We start from the raw sequence: 15,631 nt of genomic DNA, 5'->3' as shown, positions 1-15,631 counted from the left end.
TGAACCAGATATATTTGTGGCCCGGCAATTGGCTGGACGCCTCTTGCATTGTCAACAATCCGACGAGCAGACGGTGGAGTGGGTTTTGGGCGATGTTTGGTGATGACGTTGCCCAGGAAGAGTTCAGGGAACGGGTAGGACCATCATTATCCGTGGAGATCCATAGTCGGACCATAGGGGAGCAGATCAATGGAGCTTGAACGGGAGAACCATCGTAGGCTTCAAAGGCTAGGACTGGGACTGCGCAGAAGTCGATGTGGTTGTGCGGAAGAAATAGAAGATAAGCGCATATCTTCAACCTTTTTTGATCTGGTCCCCGTTGAATCGTACCAACTCAATAAAAACATCTCCTCTGATTTGCCTGACGATTACCATCAGGGCCACAAAAACGACTGTTATTTCGATATGACTGTGGTCACAGTGATGAAAACGAGACATCGTCGAATTGTGCTATCCATACAAACTGTTTCACTTGCTGAAGCTAGCCTGTATCGCATCTCGAAGCTCGTTTTTTTTTACCACTTAATTGGACGTTGCGGATGCACGCAAGTGCGTCGGTGATACCCTACATGTCAAACTACGGAATCCCGTAGGACAGATGTCGGATCTGCGACAATTGGCAGGCACTCGACCTCGGTTTCCAAGGATTGGAACTCAGAATTGCACCAAAAAATCATTATACCAGTGCCCATCAATGCGCCTCCAAGACCGCTGCAATCACCACAGTGGCGTTTCGATTTTAAGTCAAGCCAACTAGGACGATTGGATGACACTGTTATCAACAACAGCGTCGCATCTCGCTGAAGCCATTGGGACCGAAACCAAGGTCGATGTACATACAATGCAATCAATGTTACAGCTGTTGCCGATCTTTGTTGCTGGTCCGCCGGATTATTCAATCGAAGATTCTCACGTTCATAGCATTGCTGGTCACGTCCTGGCGATCCCTTGAAGCCCCATTATCCTGGTCTCACCGTCAAGCATGGCAAGGTAGCATTGCGCCCACATTCAAGACCATCTTTGACTACAAGCCTTTGTTGAAGATCGATTGGGCAAATCACCATCTGAACAAGAGTACAAAGTGAATAAAGATACAAGAATAAGAAAACTGATCGTGGTATGTCAACGGATATTTCGGTGTTGTTCTTCGAGTATATATTGACTCATCCATTGTAGGCAAGGTCACCGAGGTTGATAGGCAAGAGCCCGATAAAATGAATAAAAAAGTGGATATAATCAAACCTGTTTTCGCTGGGAGCGTGAAAGCCGTTCACTCGGTGATCGTAGGCCAGTTTAAATGGCCTGGCTTTCCCCCTCGGTTCGAAGCCGATCTCGTGAGAATTGGCAAGAGATGCGTTGCATGATCAACGATTTTATTCCGCTCGGAGTCGCCAACCGTCCGTGGCGGGTGTCTTGATCCAAGGTCATAAGATTATCACTTTCGCAATTTTGATCTCATCGCCGAAACTACACAGGATCACCAAGCTCAGTGAACTGACGATGTTCGAATCCCTTGGGGAGATAATCTGCTTGCTCGCAGTTGTTACACGGTTGATGTAAGTCAAGGATATTGCGATGAATGCCGCCAAGAAGATCGAAGCTCTCGTGAACCGACGAAAGACGACGATGAAGAAGATACCCGCAGACCATCAACAAAGTTGGGTCAGTGACGGTGGCTTTATTCTTCGCAAGCGATCAACGTCAGTAAAAACTGAAAAGGAACGGCAAACAAGAATGCGCCATTAGCCGTCTCCAAATAAAGTGTTACTTATTTTTTTCAGGTTAAAGTGGCCAATAATGTAGTTGTTATATAAGCGTCGCTAAGAAGAGAAGCAAAGCTTTGAAATCTTTCAATCGAAACTACTTGGATGCATCACTGATTCGTGTTCTTAAAGTCTCTCTAAGCAGAAACTTATCTCTTATCCTCTACTCGTTATAAAATTGCTCAATAGTTCAAGCAAGTATCATGGAAGATATGTGTAACGCATCGATATCCTCGAGGTTCAATATGCCCAGACATTTCTTCAGTCTTCCGAACATTAGCCATTACCACATATCAAATATTGCCCTTCCGTATGTTTATCATTCTCCATCCCATCTATTACCATTAAGGAAGCTGAGATAATTTGCATACCCAATCTAGGGCTCTTGTATTTTAGCCTTGTCAATTTCTACTACAGGTGGAATCATGCTTTTTCTCAATGTGAATTTGCATTCATTCTTCACAACTCGATAGAGTCTAGTTTTAGATACTTGGAGACCCTCAAATACCTGACAGCTCCATCTTCAAGAACAACTGACAGATTTTCATGAACGTATTCAGAGATAACTGTTTTATGATCCATGAAGAATGCGAAGGGGAGTGATTCCTTTTCATATTGTCAACTCCGCTGTGGTACTGAGAAAAACATGAAATTCCTAACTGCTTCGCCGCTGTCAACGCGCTTAAACGTTTTCAAACATCAATTTAAAGCAGCTAAATTTAATCTTTGTCAGTGTATGTTATACAGCAGTCGTATATTTGATACGCTCATCAGCTCAGTTAATTCATTGACATGTGTAACAGGCTCACAGTGATATTCACTCGTCAGAGTGCGCAAATAGTCGGTATGAGAGCTAACTGTCTGAATAGCGTGTGCTTCCTCACCAATGACATAGATCCATGAGTTCGAGACAGTCATTTTCATAGATGATATGACCTTGTAATCCTTCCATGAAAATATTCACTACTCAAATAAACTATATCTCAAAATATAGAAAGGAGCATGAGCCGAGAAAGTTAACGCGTTTATACAACAATGCCAAATTTCTTGTGCGACAATCGTCCAAAATCAAAAAATTCGGTCCGCCTGGTCCCCCTACCAGAAATAAAGAAGCGGCATCGGCGCATTTTGCCGAGGTTTCTTTATCGTCCAGCTTGCTGCTTCTTTTTCATTGGTGATGAATAAGAATTAAAAACAGTTTTTTTAGCATAAGTTTTTTTTTTTTTATTGTTCCCTAATGTCTGGAACCGTACACGTTAGGTCAAAAAACATCACCGTTCAGTCTTCTTCAACCTCTATTGACACAGCGGATTTTTCCTTCCATGTTGGCTATGCATATCATTTGTACAATTTTTCTTTTCAAACATTTTACCGATCTTATGATGTGCGACAACAGGAAATTACAGTGCAACTTTCTGAATTTGTTTTTGCGTTGTCATCCATCATACCATAAAATCAGAGCTTTTTTGTCACTAAAAGGTTCGGTTATGTTCTCTTCTTTTCCTTTAAAAGTGCTTAAACAGATGAGAATTGATATGATGTAAGACGTAGCGTTTTTTTTCTCTTCTCTCTCTTTTCGCATCGCGCGACATTAAACGAATGATAAGGCGATCCGGCAACCTCAAAAAAAAAAAGAAAAAAAAACACCACCATGTCGCCCAAGGACGCTGTTTGAAATTCTGAGCATTCAGCCCAACGACCAATAAGGAGTCATACTTGACATCAACAGCGACGTCCTGACTATTGAATCAACGCTTCAATTTGATAGGTCAACTTTCAGCGATAATGTGGCAGGTAAACAAAAATCTGTGAACCAAGTACAACGATTTTTTTTCATGGGTCGAGCAATACGAATAGCTTTGTCTGAGATAACTTTATTTTCAGGTGCAGCATCGGATATATGCACGCTACATCGAAAAGTTGATAGGAGCAGGATGGTGACACTACATTTCAAGCCTACAGCGTTTAAAGTAAGTAGTACTGCACATATTGGATTCGCAAGCCTCCCATTGACATAGAGGTCGCTACCAAAAACGGAGATATGTAAGTGGAGTTGCACCTCATTTCCCACCATGATCGTTGTCCGCTGCGGGTAATTAAATTTTCCACACACAAAAGTGTCTTTACTTTAGACGTTGTCATCACAACCATGAATTACCGGAAACTGACCCTTATTTTATTCCATTATTTTGAATAAAATGTTTTTCTCCATTGTCATGACGAATGACGAATGGATATTTTGTTTTCAATGACGATGTTCGGGCATTTGGAGGCAAACGTTATTGGAGCATGTATTGATCTTCCTGGCTCATTTCTTTTGTTTTTCCATAATAAAACGTATTCAAAGATGCTGTACGTCATAGTCGGTGCCATAAAAAAAAGAATACCGTGGTGTTTATATCTTTCGATCTCCTTATTACCAGTCCTCTTTCTCTATTTCCTCTACATTGTTTGCCAAAAAGCAAATTCTTCTTTGGTTTAGCTTCTATTGAACCGATCCGAAATCTTCTCACAGTGTTTCGCCCTGTAAGACACGTGGTTTGAGGAAGTCTCTAATCAATCAGCGGAGTGTCGGTGGATCGAACGAAGCCACGCTGTCAAATCAGCGAATAGGGAACTAAAAAAACTTTTTCGAGCCAATCACCATGATTTCGCTTTATCAGCGGTCTAAAAGAAAAAAAAAAGAGCGCCCAAAGCCATGTCAAAAAGCGATGGCAATAATCATGGGGATATGCAGCTTATTTTTCTCATTTTTTGTGTGATTTTATCTACGCATGCAGAAGCGTTGACGCCAGTTGAAGATCCTTCCGATCTTTCGGTTGTGGCACGGACTTTGGCAGCGAATAGTAAACTTCCAACTTTCCTTACACCGCGGGAACACAACATTCCATGAGCTTAAAATACCGGTATATAAACTCGCAAGTCTCTGACGTCAAATTGAAGGCCGCCCTGTACCCTTTTTGGGGTTTTTTCTGCAAAAAGAAAGGCAGTCTGTCATACCAAGGTCCGAACATCCATTTTCTGTTAGCTCATTTCTCAGGTACTTGCCGATATGCCATCTGAATTTGTCAAGTGTTTTGTTTTACCAACATTTAATGCATCGAAATAAACACACATATCCACAGATCAGGATGCTTTGAATTTAAAAACACGGCGCATTGATGTGCCTTGATCATCTTGATTTGCAATTCACAAAACAGAAATTAGAGTTACACAGCTGCCGTCAGAGCCATCGGTTCCCCAGACGACTTCAACCTATCAGATTGGAAAGAAGCAAAACCAATGTGTCAGCTGCATTTGAATTTACTGAAGTTCAATTTTTTTTTCTATCTGCTGGATTCAGGGCGTTTGAAACTATGCTGTTCGTAGAAAGAAAAAAAAATATGAAACGAAATTATATAAAGGGAACTCTAAAATTTTTCTTGCATCGTCGTTTCTGTCAATATCTGTATTTTTTCTGTATGAAGCAATTAAGTGTACCACTTGCGTTGCTCTATACATTGACTTTATTGCCATCATTAGTATGGTCCATTCCTGCGTGGAATGAAGGTAAATGATCAATTCAAACTTCTCTTTGTTTTGGCGTTATTGTTTCGAATCTGCATACTTATGAATCAAAAATTTCTCCGTTTTTTCTCCTCATTTAAAGTCAATGGCCATTATCCCAATGGCACACAATGTCCCTTACCGACCTACTTTGATTATCCTTGTCCTCTATTATGTGTGAGAGAAGTTTCACAATGTCCTCAAAGCTTGCAACCTTCCTGTCCACCTGGACAAACTTGGTGTGTTGACGGTCAATGTCGTGAATCATGCCCTAGTGATCTCGAATCCAAATGTGCCTGTCCTGGTGCACCGGCCTTGGTCGGTAACGTTTATCCTTGTGCACCTAATCAGCACGTCGACATTCAAAACTTTGTGGCCAATGATAAGGATGCTCTAAGCTTGAAAGCTTGCTCGGCTGATGCTGGCTTGGATGGTACTCCTGCTTGGGAATCCAACCCTCAATCGATCATGTGGGGCAACTGTCCTACGCCTGATTATGGCGCTTTGAATTTCCATGAACCTATCTTTATTGCTCTCTTTGTCTTCTATGGCTCATGCGCTGGTTTCTTGATCATCTGGACTTTATACAAGTCGGCTCGTGAAAAGGTACACACCTTTTTTCTTTTCTTCTGCTGAGTTGATCGAATATCTGAATCGGAAATGTCCCGTCGCCCCCATGAAAAATACTATGGAACCATACTGACTTTGACCTTTCACTTTTAAATAGGTGATTAAGGCGAACTATCACAAAATTCGTGAGCGCCGTATGGAAGAATATCGTGAGCGAGCTTCCGATTCAGTTGATGAGAAAAAGGCCGCCAATGTCGAGGCTGGCGAAAAGCATCGGGATCAATCGGTAAGCATTTGTCATTGGTTCGTCTCGAATTTAGGTCGGAAATCTGACATTGTTTCTTCCTTCCCAGCAACCTCCCACTACTGATGGCCGTTCCACTATGTCCTCTATTGAAAACGAAGAGGAAAGAATGATTATCAAGGCCTACAAGCGTGATTACCTTGGCTCTTTCTTCTTTATTTGCTACATCTTGCAAACTATTGGCATGCTCTGTTACTTGATTACCGTCGTCTACGACTACTATCACGACTATCTCATGTTCAAGGGTGACCAAGTGGTTCAATCCAGTACCTTCATTGGTCAATGGTATGTCAACTTTATTTGGTTTGCTTGCTTGACCATCTTCAAGAGCCGCATTCCCAACTTCTTCCGCATCCAATGTACCTATGCTGAGGGTCATTACGTTCAGGTCGAAAAAATGGAACCAGGTAAATATCGGGGAAAGAAATCAATAAGAAATTTTTCATGTGGATATTAACTTGTTATGTTTTGCAATAGCCATTATTTTCCTTGAAGATGATGATATTATCATGGATTCTGTTCGCTGGCTCGAAAAGACATTCAAGCATTTCTTTGGCCTTGATGTTGTTGTAACCACCGCTTCATTGGAGAAGACCCGGTCTGGCACCAAGTACTTCATCTACCAATGTACCCGTTATGTCTATCATCCTGAAACCCAACTGTTTTCTCCTCATGCATTCAACTTGGGTGATACCCCGGCTGAATTGGCAAGCCTCAAGGATGGTCTCAGCACTGAAGAAGCTGCCAAGCGTGAAGAACTGATTGGTACCAACTTCATTGAAGTGTATGTCCCCAACTTCGCTATGGCTGTGCTCCGCGAATTCTCGTCCTTCTTCTACATTTACCAATTCAATGCTCTTTGGCTCTTCTACTACTTCGCCTATTGGCAAGTAGGTGTGGCCGATACTGCTGTCATTCTGGTCTCTGCTTTCGTCAAGGTGGTGGTGCGTTTGCGGTCCGAACTCCGTATCAAGAAGATGGCTGAATTTACCGATAAAGTCAACATTCTTCGTGACGGTAAATGGCAAGAAATGTCGACCGCCGACCTTGTGCCTGGTGATGTGTTCGAAGTTGATGAAAGCAAGACTACCCCCTGTGATGCCGTTATCCTTAGTGGTAACATTGTGGCGGATGAATCATCGTTGACCGGTGAACCTTTGCCCATCCGAAAGTTCCCTCTTCGAGATAACGATCATGCTACCTATGATCGTATGGGCGCTGGCAAGATCTCCACCATCTTCTCTGGTACTATCATTTCTCAGGCTCAGCCGGATCACGGTCGTCGTGTATGCGCTCTCGTCACCCAAACTGGTACTGCCACTGATAAGGGTGAACTTGTCAAGAAGATTCTGTTCCCTACTCGTGTTTCCTTTGTCTTTGACGAACAGATCAAGATTGTCATTTTGGTCTTGCTTTGCTGTGGTCTTATCTGCCTTGGTCTTGCTATCTGGCTCTACACCAGTGGTACCAGCGCTTGGTTCTACGCCATGTTTGCCATTTGTCAACTGGTTTCGCCTTTGCTTCCTGCTGCCTTGGTCGTTGGTCAATCTGTTGCCGCTGGTCGTTTGAGCAGCAAGAAGATCTTCTGTGTTGACTTGCCCCGTATCTTGATGGCTGGCAAGGTTCAGCTTTTCTGTTTCGATAAGACTGGTACTTTGACCAAGGAAGGTCTTGAATTCTACGGTGCCCAGCCCATCAAGAACGTGGACAACGTCGTTGAACAGCGTGCCAATGGTGTTACTCCTGAATTCGATGCTCACTGCGAAAACATTCAAGACATTCCTCGTTTGATGCAAATTGCTTTGGCTACTTGTCACGCTGTCACGACCTTGAACGGTCAGTTCATTGGTAACCCTGTCGATATTGAAATGTTCCGTTCTTCCAAGTGGACGCTTCAAGATATCAACGATGACAATGAAGAATATGTTGACACGCTTGCTCCTCCTGTGGATGCTCCCGGTGACATCAAGGCTCATGTTCACGTTTTGAAACGCTTTGAATTTGTTCACGCCAGAATGTCCATGTCCGTTGCCGTTCTTGATACACACACCAACAAGATCCATATCTTTGTCAAGGGTGCTTACGAGAAGATCAAGGATCTTTCCACTCCCGACTCTGTTCCCGCCGACTATGACCGCGCCACGGCTGATCTTGCCCGCCACGGTTGCTATGTGCTTGCCCTCGCTCATCGTGAAATCCATCTTGACCAGATTGGCGGCATGGAAGGTTTCCGTGAATGGACTCGCGACCAAATGGAAGAAGAAATTAACTTTATCGGTTTGATCGTGTTCAAGAACCAGTTGAAGCCTGATACTACTGAAAACATTGCTGAACTCAAGCGTGGTGCTACCCGTACCATCATGATTACTGGTGATACCGCTCTTACTGGTGTTTACATTGCTCGTCAGTGTGGTATGGCCGAATCTGGTGCCAAGGTCTTGCTTGGTGATGTGGACAAACGTACTGATCGCTTGGTGTGGACCGATGTCGATGAACCCGAAACCTTCTCTGATGTCAACGTTGATGAATATCTGTATAACAAGAACCATACTCCTGTGGAACTTGCTGTTACCGGCAAGGCTTTCAACTGGTTGGTTGACCATGATTTGATTCGCAAGTATCTTTTGGACATTCGTGTGTTCGCTCGTATGACCCCCAATGGCAAAGTGCAATGTATCCAACTTCACATGGAACGTGGTATTACGGCTATGACTGGTGACGGTGGTAACGATTGTGGTGCTCTGCGTGCTGCCCACGTGGGTATTGCTATGTCGGATGCCGAAGCTTCCATTGTGTCTCCTTTCAGTACCAGTATCCGTAGTGTCAGCTCCTGTGTGGAGTTGATTCGTCAAGGTAGAGCCGCTTTGGCCACCTCTTTGACCGGTTACAAGTACCTTATCTGTAAGTATGCGATGAACTGGCATTGTGTTATATGATGACTTGCGCAACCGTGCTCACACTTTGTTGCTTTGTTTCTGCAGTGTATGGTCAAGTTATGATGATGCTCAAGATCTATACTTTCTACTTCTCCGTGACCATGGGTCAAAATGTGTGGATTGCTATTGATGTGTTTATCACCGTGTTTATGACCTGGGCTGTGTCTCAGTCAAAGGCCGCTTCCCATCTCCATGATCAACGTCCTACCGCTCGCTTACTGGGTCCTCAGACTTTGGCCTCTGGTATGGGTTTGGTTGCCATCAACTGGCTCTTCCTTATCGGTGCTTTTGTTATGTTATTCAAGCAAGACTGGTTCCGCTGCAATGAATTCGATGCATTGGCTGTCGATTTGTCCAAGTGGTGGTTGTTGGCAGATAACTACGAAGCTGAAGTCCTCGCTTTGGTGTGTCTCTTCCAGTTTATCAACAACGCTGCGGTATTCAACTTTGGTTACAAGTTCCGTCGAAGCTTCTGGCGCAACTATCCTCTTGTGTTCTTGTGGTTGCTCTACATTGCTATCGTTTCTTACTGGACTTTGGCAGGCCCCAACCGTTTCGGTTGTCTCTTCCGTTTCAACTGCGGTACCAAGAGTGTTCTTGAATCCATGGGTTACACGCCACCTCCCACCAACATTGAACCCTATAACACACCACTTGGTCATAACGTGATGCCGTGGGACTTCCGTTGGAAGTTGTGGGGTATCTGTGTTGCCAACATGGCCGCTGCTTTAGGCTACGAGAAGTTCATCGTTCTTGGTCCTATCCATACCTATTTGGCCAAGAAGTTCCCTGTTGATCGTTTGCAAGTGAAGAAATAAGAGAAAATAATGACCAAGTCGCCGGTTGATGAAGTCTTATTTTTTTCTTTTTCTTTCATTTTTATCATAAAAAACCCTTCATAGCTCCTACAACCCTGTATTCATACTCTTCTCTTTTTCTTATTTTCTTATCATTTTCCTTCGCCCAAAAAAAAGACACATATCCATGATAAAATAACCATTCTGTGCAATAATAATAAAAAATGCATAATGTATAACATCAGCATACAAGTAGACGTCTTTTTTTTGTCATTGTTTGAAGATGGAAATCTTTTTAGCACGCCCAGAGTTTTACGATGAGAGCGAAGCATTATACAGCGTCCACATGGTATTCGTCAATATGGTATTAGACCAGGGGGCGAAATTTACAAGAGATCGCTAACAGGATACATTTGCTATATTGTCGTTAAACCCTTGCTGCTGCACTACCACTTTACATGAACGATCTTGACATTATTTCTTATCTTTTTTTGTCCTTTGTTCATAAATCCGAGAAATCGGCTCTTTCTACTGTATAGTCTATAGTCTTGATGTAATGGACTGGAACGGGCTAAAAGGGTAAAAACGAGTTGCTGGGGGGACAAAACATAGAGGCAGCTATGAACAGGAACAGAGACGATGACTGGAACGCAAAAAGAGCGAGCGCGAAAAATTACGTCACGTCGAGCAATTTCGCGCCGCCGAGCGGTGTCCGGCAAATGGCGGTCCCGTTGTGCTCATCGCGAGAAAATGTTGGACGCGGTTCTTTTTTTTTTATTGCGATCTACTCGGCGTGGTGCCTTGACATTTCGTTTTAATTGATGGCTACGATCGAGATCGACGCTAAGCGCTTTCACAAGAGGGCCCGATTTCTGCTTTCTCAGTGGAAGGTAAGCAAATCCTCCATAATTGGTTTGCTGTGCCACACTTTTGGCAACGTGCCCAAAGTACCGCTTGCAGAGTTGCTCCAACGCTTACCGACGTCAATATTGGATAATAGAGCCCTACCAATGCCGAGTTATTCCAAAATGTGGATGCGTTAGTGTTGCTTGTCGGTGACGATGACGAAGAAAATCCTTATCGAAAATCAGTCACAGCTCAGGTATGATCGTGATCTTGCAGTAATCTCAAGCATGGCATTGATGGCTGACGATAATACAGACCTGGCTGTTGGGATTCCCCATCTTCCAAACACTAATCGTCTTCACTCCTGAGAAAATTACATTTGTTTGCAGTATGAAGAAAGGTAGAGCTGTACATTGCCTGGTCGGAACGTTGAGATCACCCATCGCTTAACGACATGTTTTATAGCGGATGTTCTGGAAACCGTCAAGCGAGGTGACAAGCAAGTTCCAGTGGACATTATTCGACGTGGAAAGAATATCGAGCAGAACGTACCCTTGTACGAACCTTTGGTGGAAGCTTTGAGTGGCGTAAGTCCCTGTTATGCAAAAAGACAATGTGCAGGCTTTTTTTTTGATGTTGCATATGTGTAGAAACGAGTGGGTGTCATCGTCAAGGATAAATTCAAGGGAAAAAATGTGGACGAATGGAACCGTGCATGGAAACAAGCCGGCAAAAGCTTTGAGGAAGTGGATATTGCTCCAGCCGTTTCCGCATGTTTAGCGGTCAAGGATGAAGAAGAAGTGGTATGTGATGCCCGCATTGAACAATACAGGGATGACGTCCAACTCACCATCTCCATAGAGAACCATGCGTATCGCCGCCAAGATTAGCTCCAACGTGATGAAGAACTACTTTATCGACGAGATGTCGACAATCGTGGACGAGGAGAAGAAAGTCAGCCACGAGAAATTGGCTGAGCAAACCGAAGAAGCTCTGCTGGATCCAAAGATGGCAAAACGCTTGCGTATTCCGCCCGAGGTTGATATAAGATATTAATTACTGTAACAACTAATTTTGTGCTCCCTCGCATCAACTAATCAATGGTTCGTGTAGGTTGAGAACAAGGACGATATCGATTGGTGTTACACTCCCATTATTCAGAGTGGCGGAAATTACGATTTGCGATCATCTGCGGTTTCAGACAACAAACCATTGCATGCGGGTGTTATCATCTGCTCACTCGGCGCACGTTACAAATACTACTGCTCCAACATTGGACGTACTTTCCTGATCGATCCTAGTAAAATCCAGGAAAAAAATTACGAATTCTTGGTCGATCTTCAAACTCGTGTGCTCGACAATATTCGTGACGGCGTGAAAATCAAAGATATTTACCAAAAGGCGCTTGGTTATATCAAATCAAAGCGCCCTGACTTGGAAAAACACTTCACAAAGAACATCGGTTTCGGCATGGGCATTGAATTTCGCGAAGGCAGTTATGTGTTATCCGCCAAAAACGTTCGAGAATTGAAGAACGGCATGGTTGTGAATTTGTCTTTGGGCTTTGCGGATTTAGAAAACCCTAAACCAGCCGACGATCGCAGCAAGATGTATTCGCTCCTTTTGATCGATACGATTCGTGTGACGATGGAAGCACCTACGATGTTGACGGACTGTAGCAAGCGACTTAACGAAATCTCATATTTCTTCAAGGACGAAGGAGGTGATGCCGAGATGGCGGAAGCAAGCAAAGCTCCTGCGCGTCCCGTCAAGAAAGAGCCGTTGCCGAAATCGGCTATCTTGAGAAGCAAATTCCGCAGTGAGGAGCAAGAAGAAGAATCTCGTGAACAGAAGCGCAAAGAACATCAAAAGCAGTTGTTCGCTCAGAAACTCGCTGAAGGTCTTGCTAAATTCTCAGAAGGCGGAGAAAATGGCCAGAACGAAAGTAAAGCTGTCTTCCGCAAGTTCGAAAGTTACCGAACCGAAGCCAAACTTCCTCGTGAAATCCGGGATCAAAAGGTAAATAGTGGCTGATTATGATGAACATAGCTGAATGATTAGTTCCATTGCTCACAACTGTTTGTCGTAGATTATCGTCGATAAACGAGCTGAATCCATCATCCTTCCCATTTACGGTATGGCTGTGCCTTTCCATATTTCTACTTTGAAGAATGCAAGCAAGAGCGACGAAGGTGATTTCGTCATGCTTCGTTTGAACTTCCTCACACCTGGACAAGCAGGCGGTAAGAAGGAGGATATGGTAAGACAATGAAAAACTGAGATCACCAATAGTAGTGTCAGTTTTACGCTAAACGTTTAAATCACGTAGCCATTCGATGATCCTACAGCCACCTTTGTTCGCGCACTTACGTTCCGTAGTGCGGATACACATCGTATGGCGGAAATCTTCCGCAATATCACTGACCTGAAGAAGGACGCTGCCAAGAAGGAAGCTCAGCGCAAAGAAATGGCTGATGTAGTCGAGCAAGATAACTTGATTCAGGTCAAAGGACGTCGCCCGCTTCGGTTACCCGATGTGTATGTCCGACCCCAAGTGGACGGCAAACGTTTGCCTGGTGAATTAGAAATCCATACCAATGGTCTACGATATCAGTCCATCCGTTCAGACAACTCTTTCAGTGAGTAACACGAATAACTACGAGTCAATACCTCTTTTTTTCTAATCTATTTTGTAGATGTATTGTTTAGCAACGTTAAACACTTGTTCTTCCAGCCTTGTGATAACGAACTCCTGGTGCTAATCCACATTCATTTCAAAAACCCTGTGCTGATTGGCAAGAAGAAGACAAAGGTACAAAGCGAATATCAGTCATGGACAAATAAGTATAAGATTGTGATTAAGCTTACACATCCTTTGCTTAGGACATTCAATTCTATCGTGAAGCGTCCGATATCCAGTTTGATGAAACTGGTAACAAGCGACGACGACATGTGTATGGTGATGAAGATGAGCTGGAATCGGAACAAGAAGAACGAAGGAGACGAGCAAATCTCAACAAAGAATTCAAGGTGTTTGCTGAAAAGATTGCAGAAGCAGTAAGTTGGGAGATTAAACAATGTAGATGTAATAATGAAATTGACAGGGTTGGATGATGTATAGAGTGATGGACGTATCGAAGTTGATATTCCGTTCCGAGAACTTGGTTTCCAGGGTGTTCCTTTCCGATCCAATGTTTTATTGCAACCTACCACTGATTGTCTGGTTCATTTGTCTGATCCTCCTTTCCTTATCATTACGCTGAGCGACATTGAAATTGCTCACTTGGAGCGCGTACAGTTTGGTCTCAAGAACTTTGATATGGTGTTTGTCTTCAAAGACTTCCACCGTCAACCGATACAGATCAACACTATTCCCATGGCGCAACTTGATAACGTCAAAGACTGGCTCGAGTAAGTGATGTCCAGCGTGATGGATGTTGTATGTAAAACATTATATTCAATGGCTGTTATAGCTCTGTCGAAGTAGCTTTCACAGAAGGCCCTGTGAATCTCAACTGGAGTATGATCATGAAGACAGTGAACGAGGACCCTGCAGAATTCTACAAGAATGGCGGTTGGAATTTCCTTGGAGCCGGCAGCGATGTAGGTTACGATTTTCGTCTCAACGAAACGAATAGTTTATTTAATTTGTAATATTTTTTTTTATCATAGGATGAGGATCCTGAGGATCAATCAGATTCGGCCAGTGAATTTGAAATTAGTTCAGAAGAATTGGAAGAAAGCTCCAGTGACGATGAAAGCGATTATGGTTCAAATGCGTCGGAAGATGAAGAGGAAGAGGAAGAATTGTCGGACTCTGGCGAAGGTTTGTTATTCGTGCCATATAGCGATAGTTTTAGATCACTAATAACTTCTTTTGCTTTATTCGTTATTAGATTGGGATGAATTAGAAGAAAAAGCGCGCAAAGGTATAACAACTGTTTGAATAAGGTGTGTATGACGATTTAAAACTAACACGTATTGATTGCTTTAGCGGATGAGCGAAAGATGAAACGCAATGGTGAAGAAGAAGAAGCACCACGCAAGAAAATGAGACGCTAAATCATAAAGCGTTTTTATTGTTTGTTTCTTTTATACATAGTACGCAAAAAAAAAATCGATAAAAATTTGATATCTGATCATGATTGATTTTTTGCTCGTTTGAAACGGATGAGCAGTTCTGTTTTGTTTCTGTACGATGACAATGGCTGAGTTACGACGACGACAGTGAAGCCCATTTCACGCATAAATTTAAACAAACAATCTGATTTTCAGTTTTGGCATGATTGAACAAACATTCAATGCATTCGATGATGAATCAGCAAGTGGGACAAGTGGATGTAATTACTGGATGCAGACATTTATTAAAGCCCACACATGCAGAGCGTCACGGCATAAGGCTCCATGAAAATCACCATATAAATTGTGTACAAAAGTGGCAGAAGATGTTTATTTTACATGAATCTGGAAACACACACAGAGCAAGCCAAAAATCGAGAAGAAATTATTGCTGTTCAGGGCAATCACGGGAGATGTGACCAGGTTGCTGGCACTTGTAGCAGACCTTGGCCTGGGCGGGTTGATCGCAATCACGGGAGATGTGGCCAGAACCACCGCAGTTGTAGCACTTTTGACCAGAGGCACCAGAGGGGCATTCGCGGCTCATGTGGCCTTGACCACCGCACTTGTAACAGCTTCTGTCGGAACCGAAACCACCACGACCACCTTCACGGCAGTTGCGAGAGATGTGACCAGACTTGCCACACTAACACAACAAAAGAAAAAAAAAAAGGTCAACCCAATGCTTGTTTCCAAAGAACTTCACCCTTATCACTTACGGTGTAGCAAGAGGGACCACTGCTGTAGTCG

At 43.4% G+C, this 15,631-nt stretch overlaps 3 protein-coding genes across 3 annotated transcripts; all 3 read left to right on the top strand.

Moving 5' to 3' along the window:
• Positions 1-760: 760 nt before the first annotated feature.
• On the top strand, positions 761-952 carry BYT42DRAFT_488740 (uncharacterized protein; the record flags this gene model as incomplete). Its single annotated transcript, XM_051563894.1, has 1 exon — positions 761-952. A coding segment is annotated over one exon (192 nt), but the record flags the coding sequence as incomplete, so codon positions are not given.
• Positions 953-5,224: 4,272 nt separating this feature from the next.
• BYT42DRAFT_541902 (uncharacterized protein) lies at positions 5,225-9,937 on the top strand (the record flags this gene model as incomplete). Its single annotated transcript, XM_051565580.1, has 6 exons — positions 5,225-5,312; positions 5,413-5,915; positions 6,037-6,165; positions 6,233-6,590; positions 6,661-9,084; positions 9,165-9,937. 6 exons carry the CDS (start codon positions 5,225-5,227, stop codon positions 9,935-9,937), a joined length of 4,275 nt encoding a protein of 1,424 aa, XP_051428214.1.
• A 766-nt stretch (positions 9,938-10,703) lies between these two features.
• On the top strand, positions 10,704-14,904 carry BYT42DRAFT_551891 (FACT complex subunit-domain-containing protein). Its single transcript, XM_051566315.1, has 16 exons — positions 10,704-10,806; positions 10,917-11,018; positions 11,078-11,162; positions 11,228-11,349; positions 11,413-11,565; positions 11,624-11,800; positions 11,876-12,781; positions 12,852-13,022; positions 13,092-13,401; positions 13,459-13,574; positions 13,646-13,819; positions 13,884-14,173; positions 14,236-14,365; positions 14,435-14,588; positions 14,659-14,691; positions 14,757-14,904. Exons 1-16 carry the CDS (start codon positions 10,738-10,740, stop codon positions 14,822-14,824), a joined length of 3,060 nt encoding a protein of 1,019 aa, XP_051428213.1. The 5' UTR covers positions 10,704-10,737; the 3' UTR covers positions 14,825-14,904.
• The last annotated feature ends 727 nt before the right edge of the window (positions 14,905-15,631 follow it).

This window comes from Radiomyces spectabilis, assembly GCF_025331425.1.
Source record: "Radiomyces spectabilis strain NRRL 2753 chromosome Unknown BYT42scaffold_1, whole genome shotgun sequence".
NCBI classification, from domain to species: domain Eukaryota; kingdom Fungi; phylum Mucoromycota; class Mucoromycetes; order Mucorales; family Radiomycetaceae; genus Radiomyces; species Radiomyces spectabilis.
Note: the sequence above shows the minus strand (reverse complement) of the source record. Positions and strands in the feature narration are given on the sequence as shown.

Bases quoted from the DNA above. Each gene is read 5' to 3' on its own strand.
- BYT42DRAFT_551891 (XM_051566315.1), top strand. From the start codon at position 10,738: ATGGCTACGATCGAGATCGACGCTAAGCGCTTTCACAAGAGGGCCCGA. The intron at 11,019-11,077 runs GTATGATCGTGA...ACGATAATACAG, and splicing joins GAAAATCAGTCACAGCTCAG to ACCTGGCTGTTGGGATTCCC. The intron at 11,163-11,227 runs GTAGAGCTGTAC...CATGTTTTATAG, and splicing joins TGTTTGCAGTATGAAGAAAG to CGGATGTTCTGGAAACCGTC.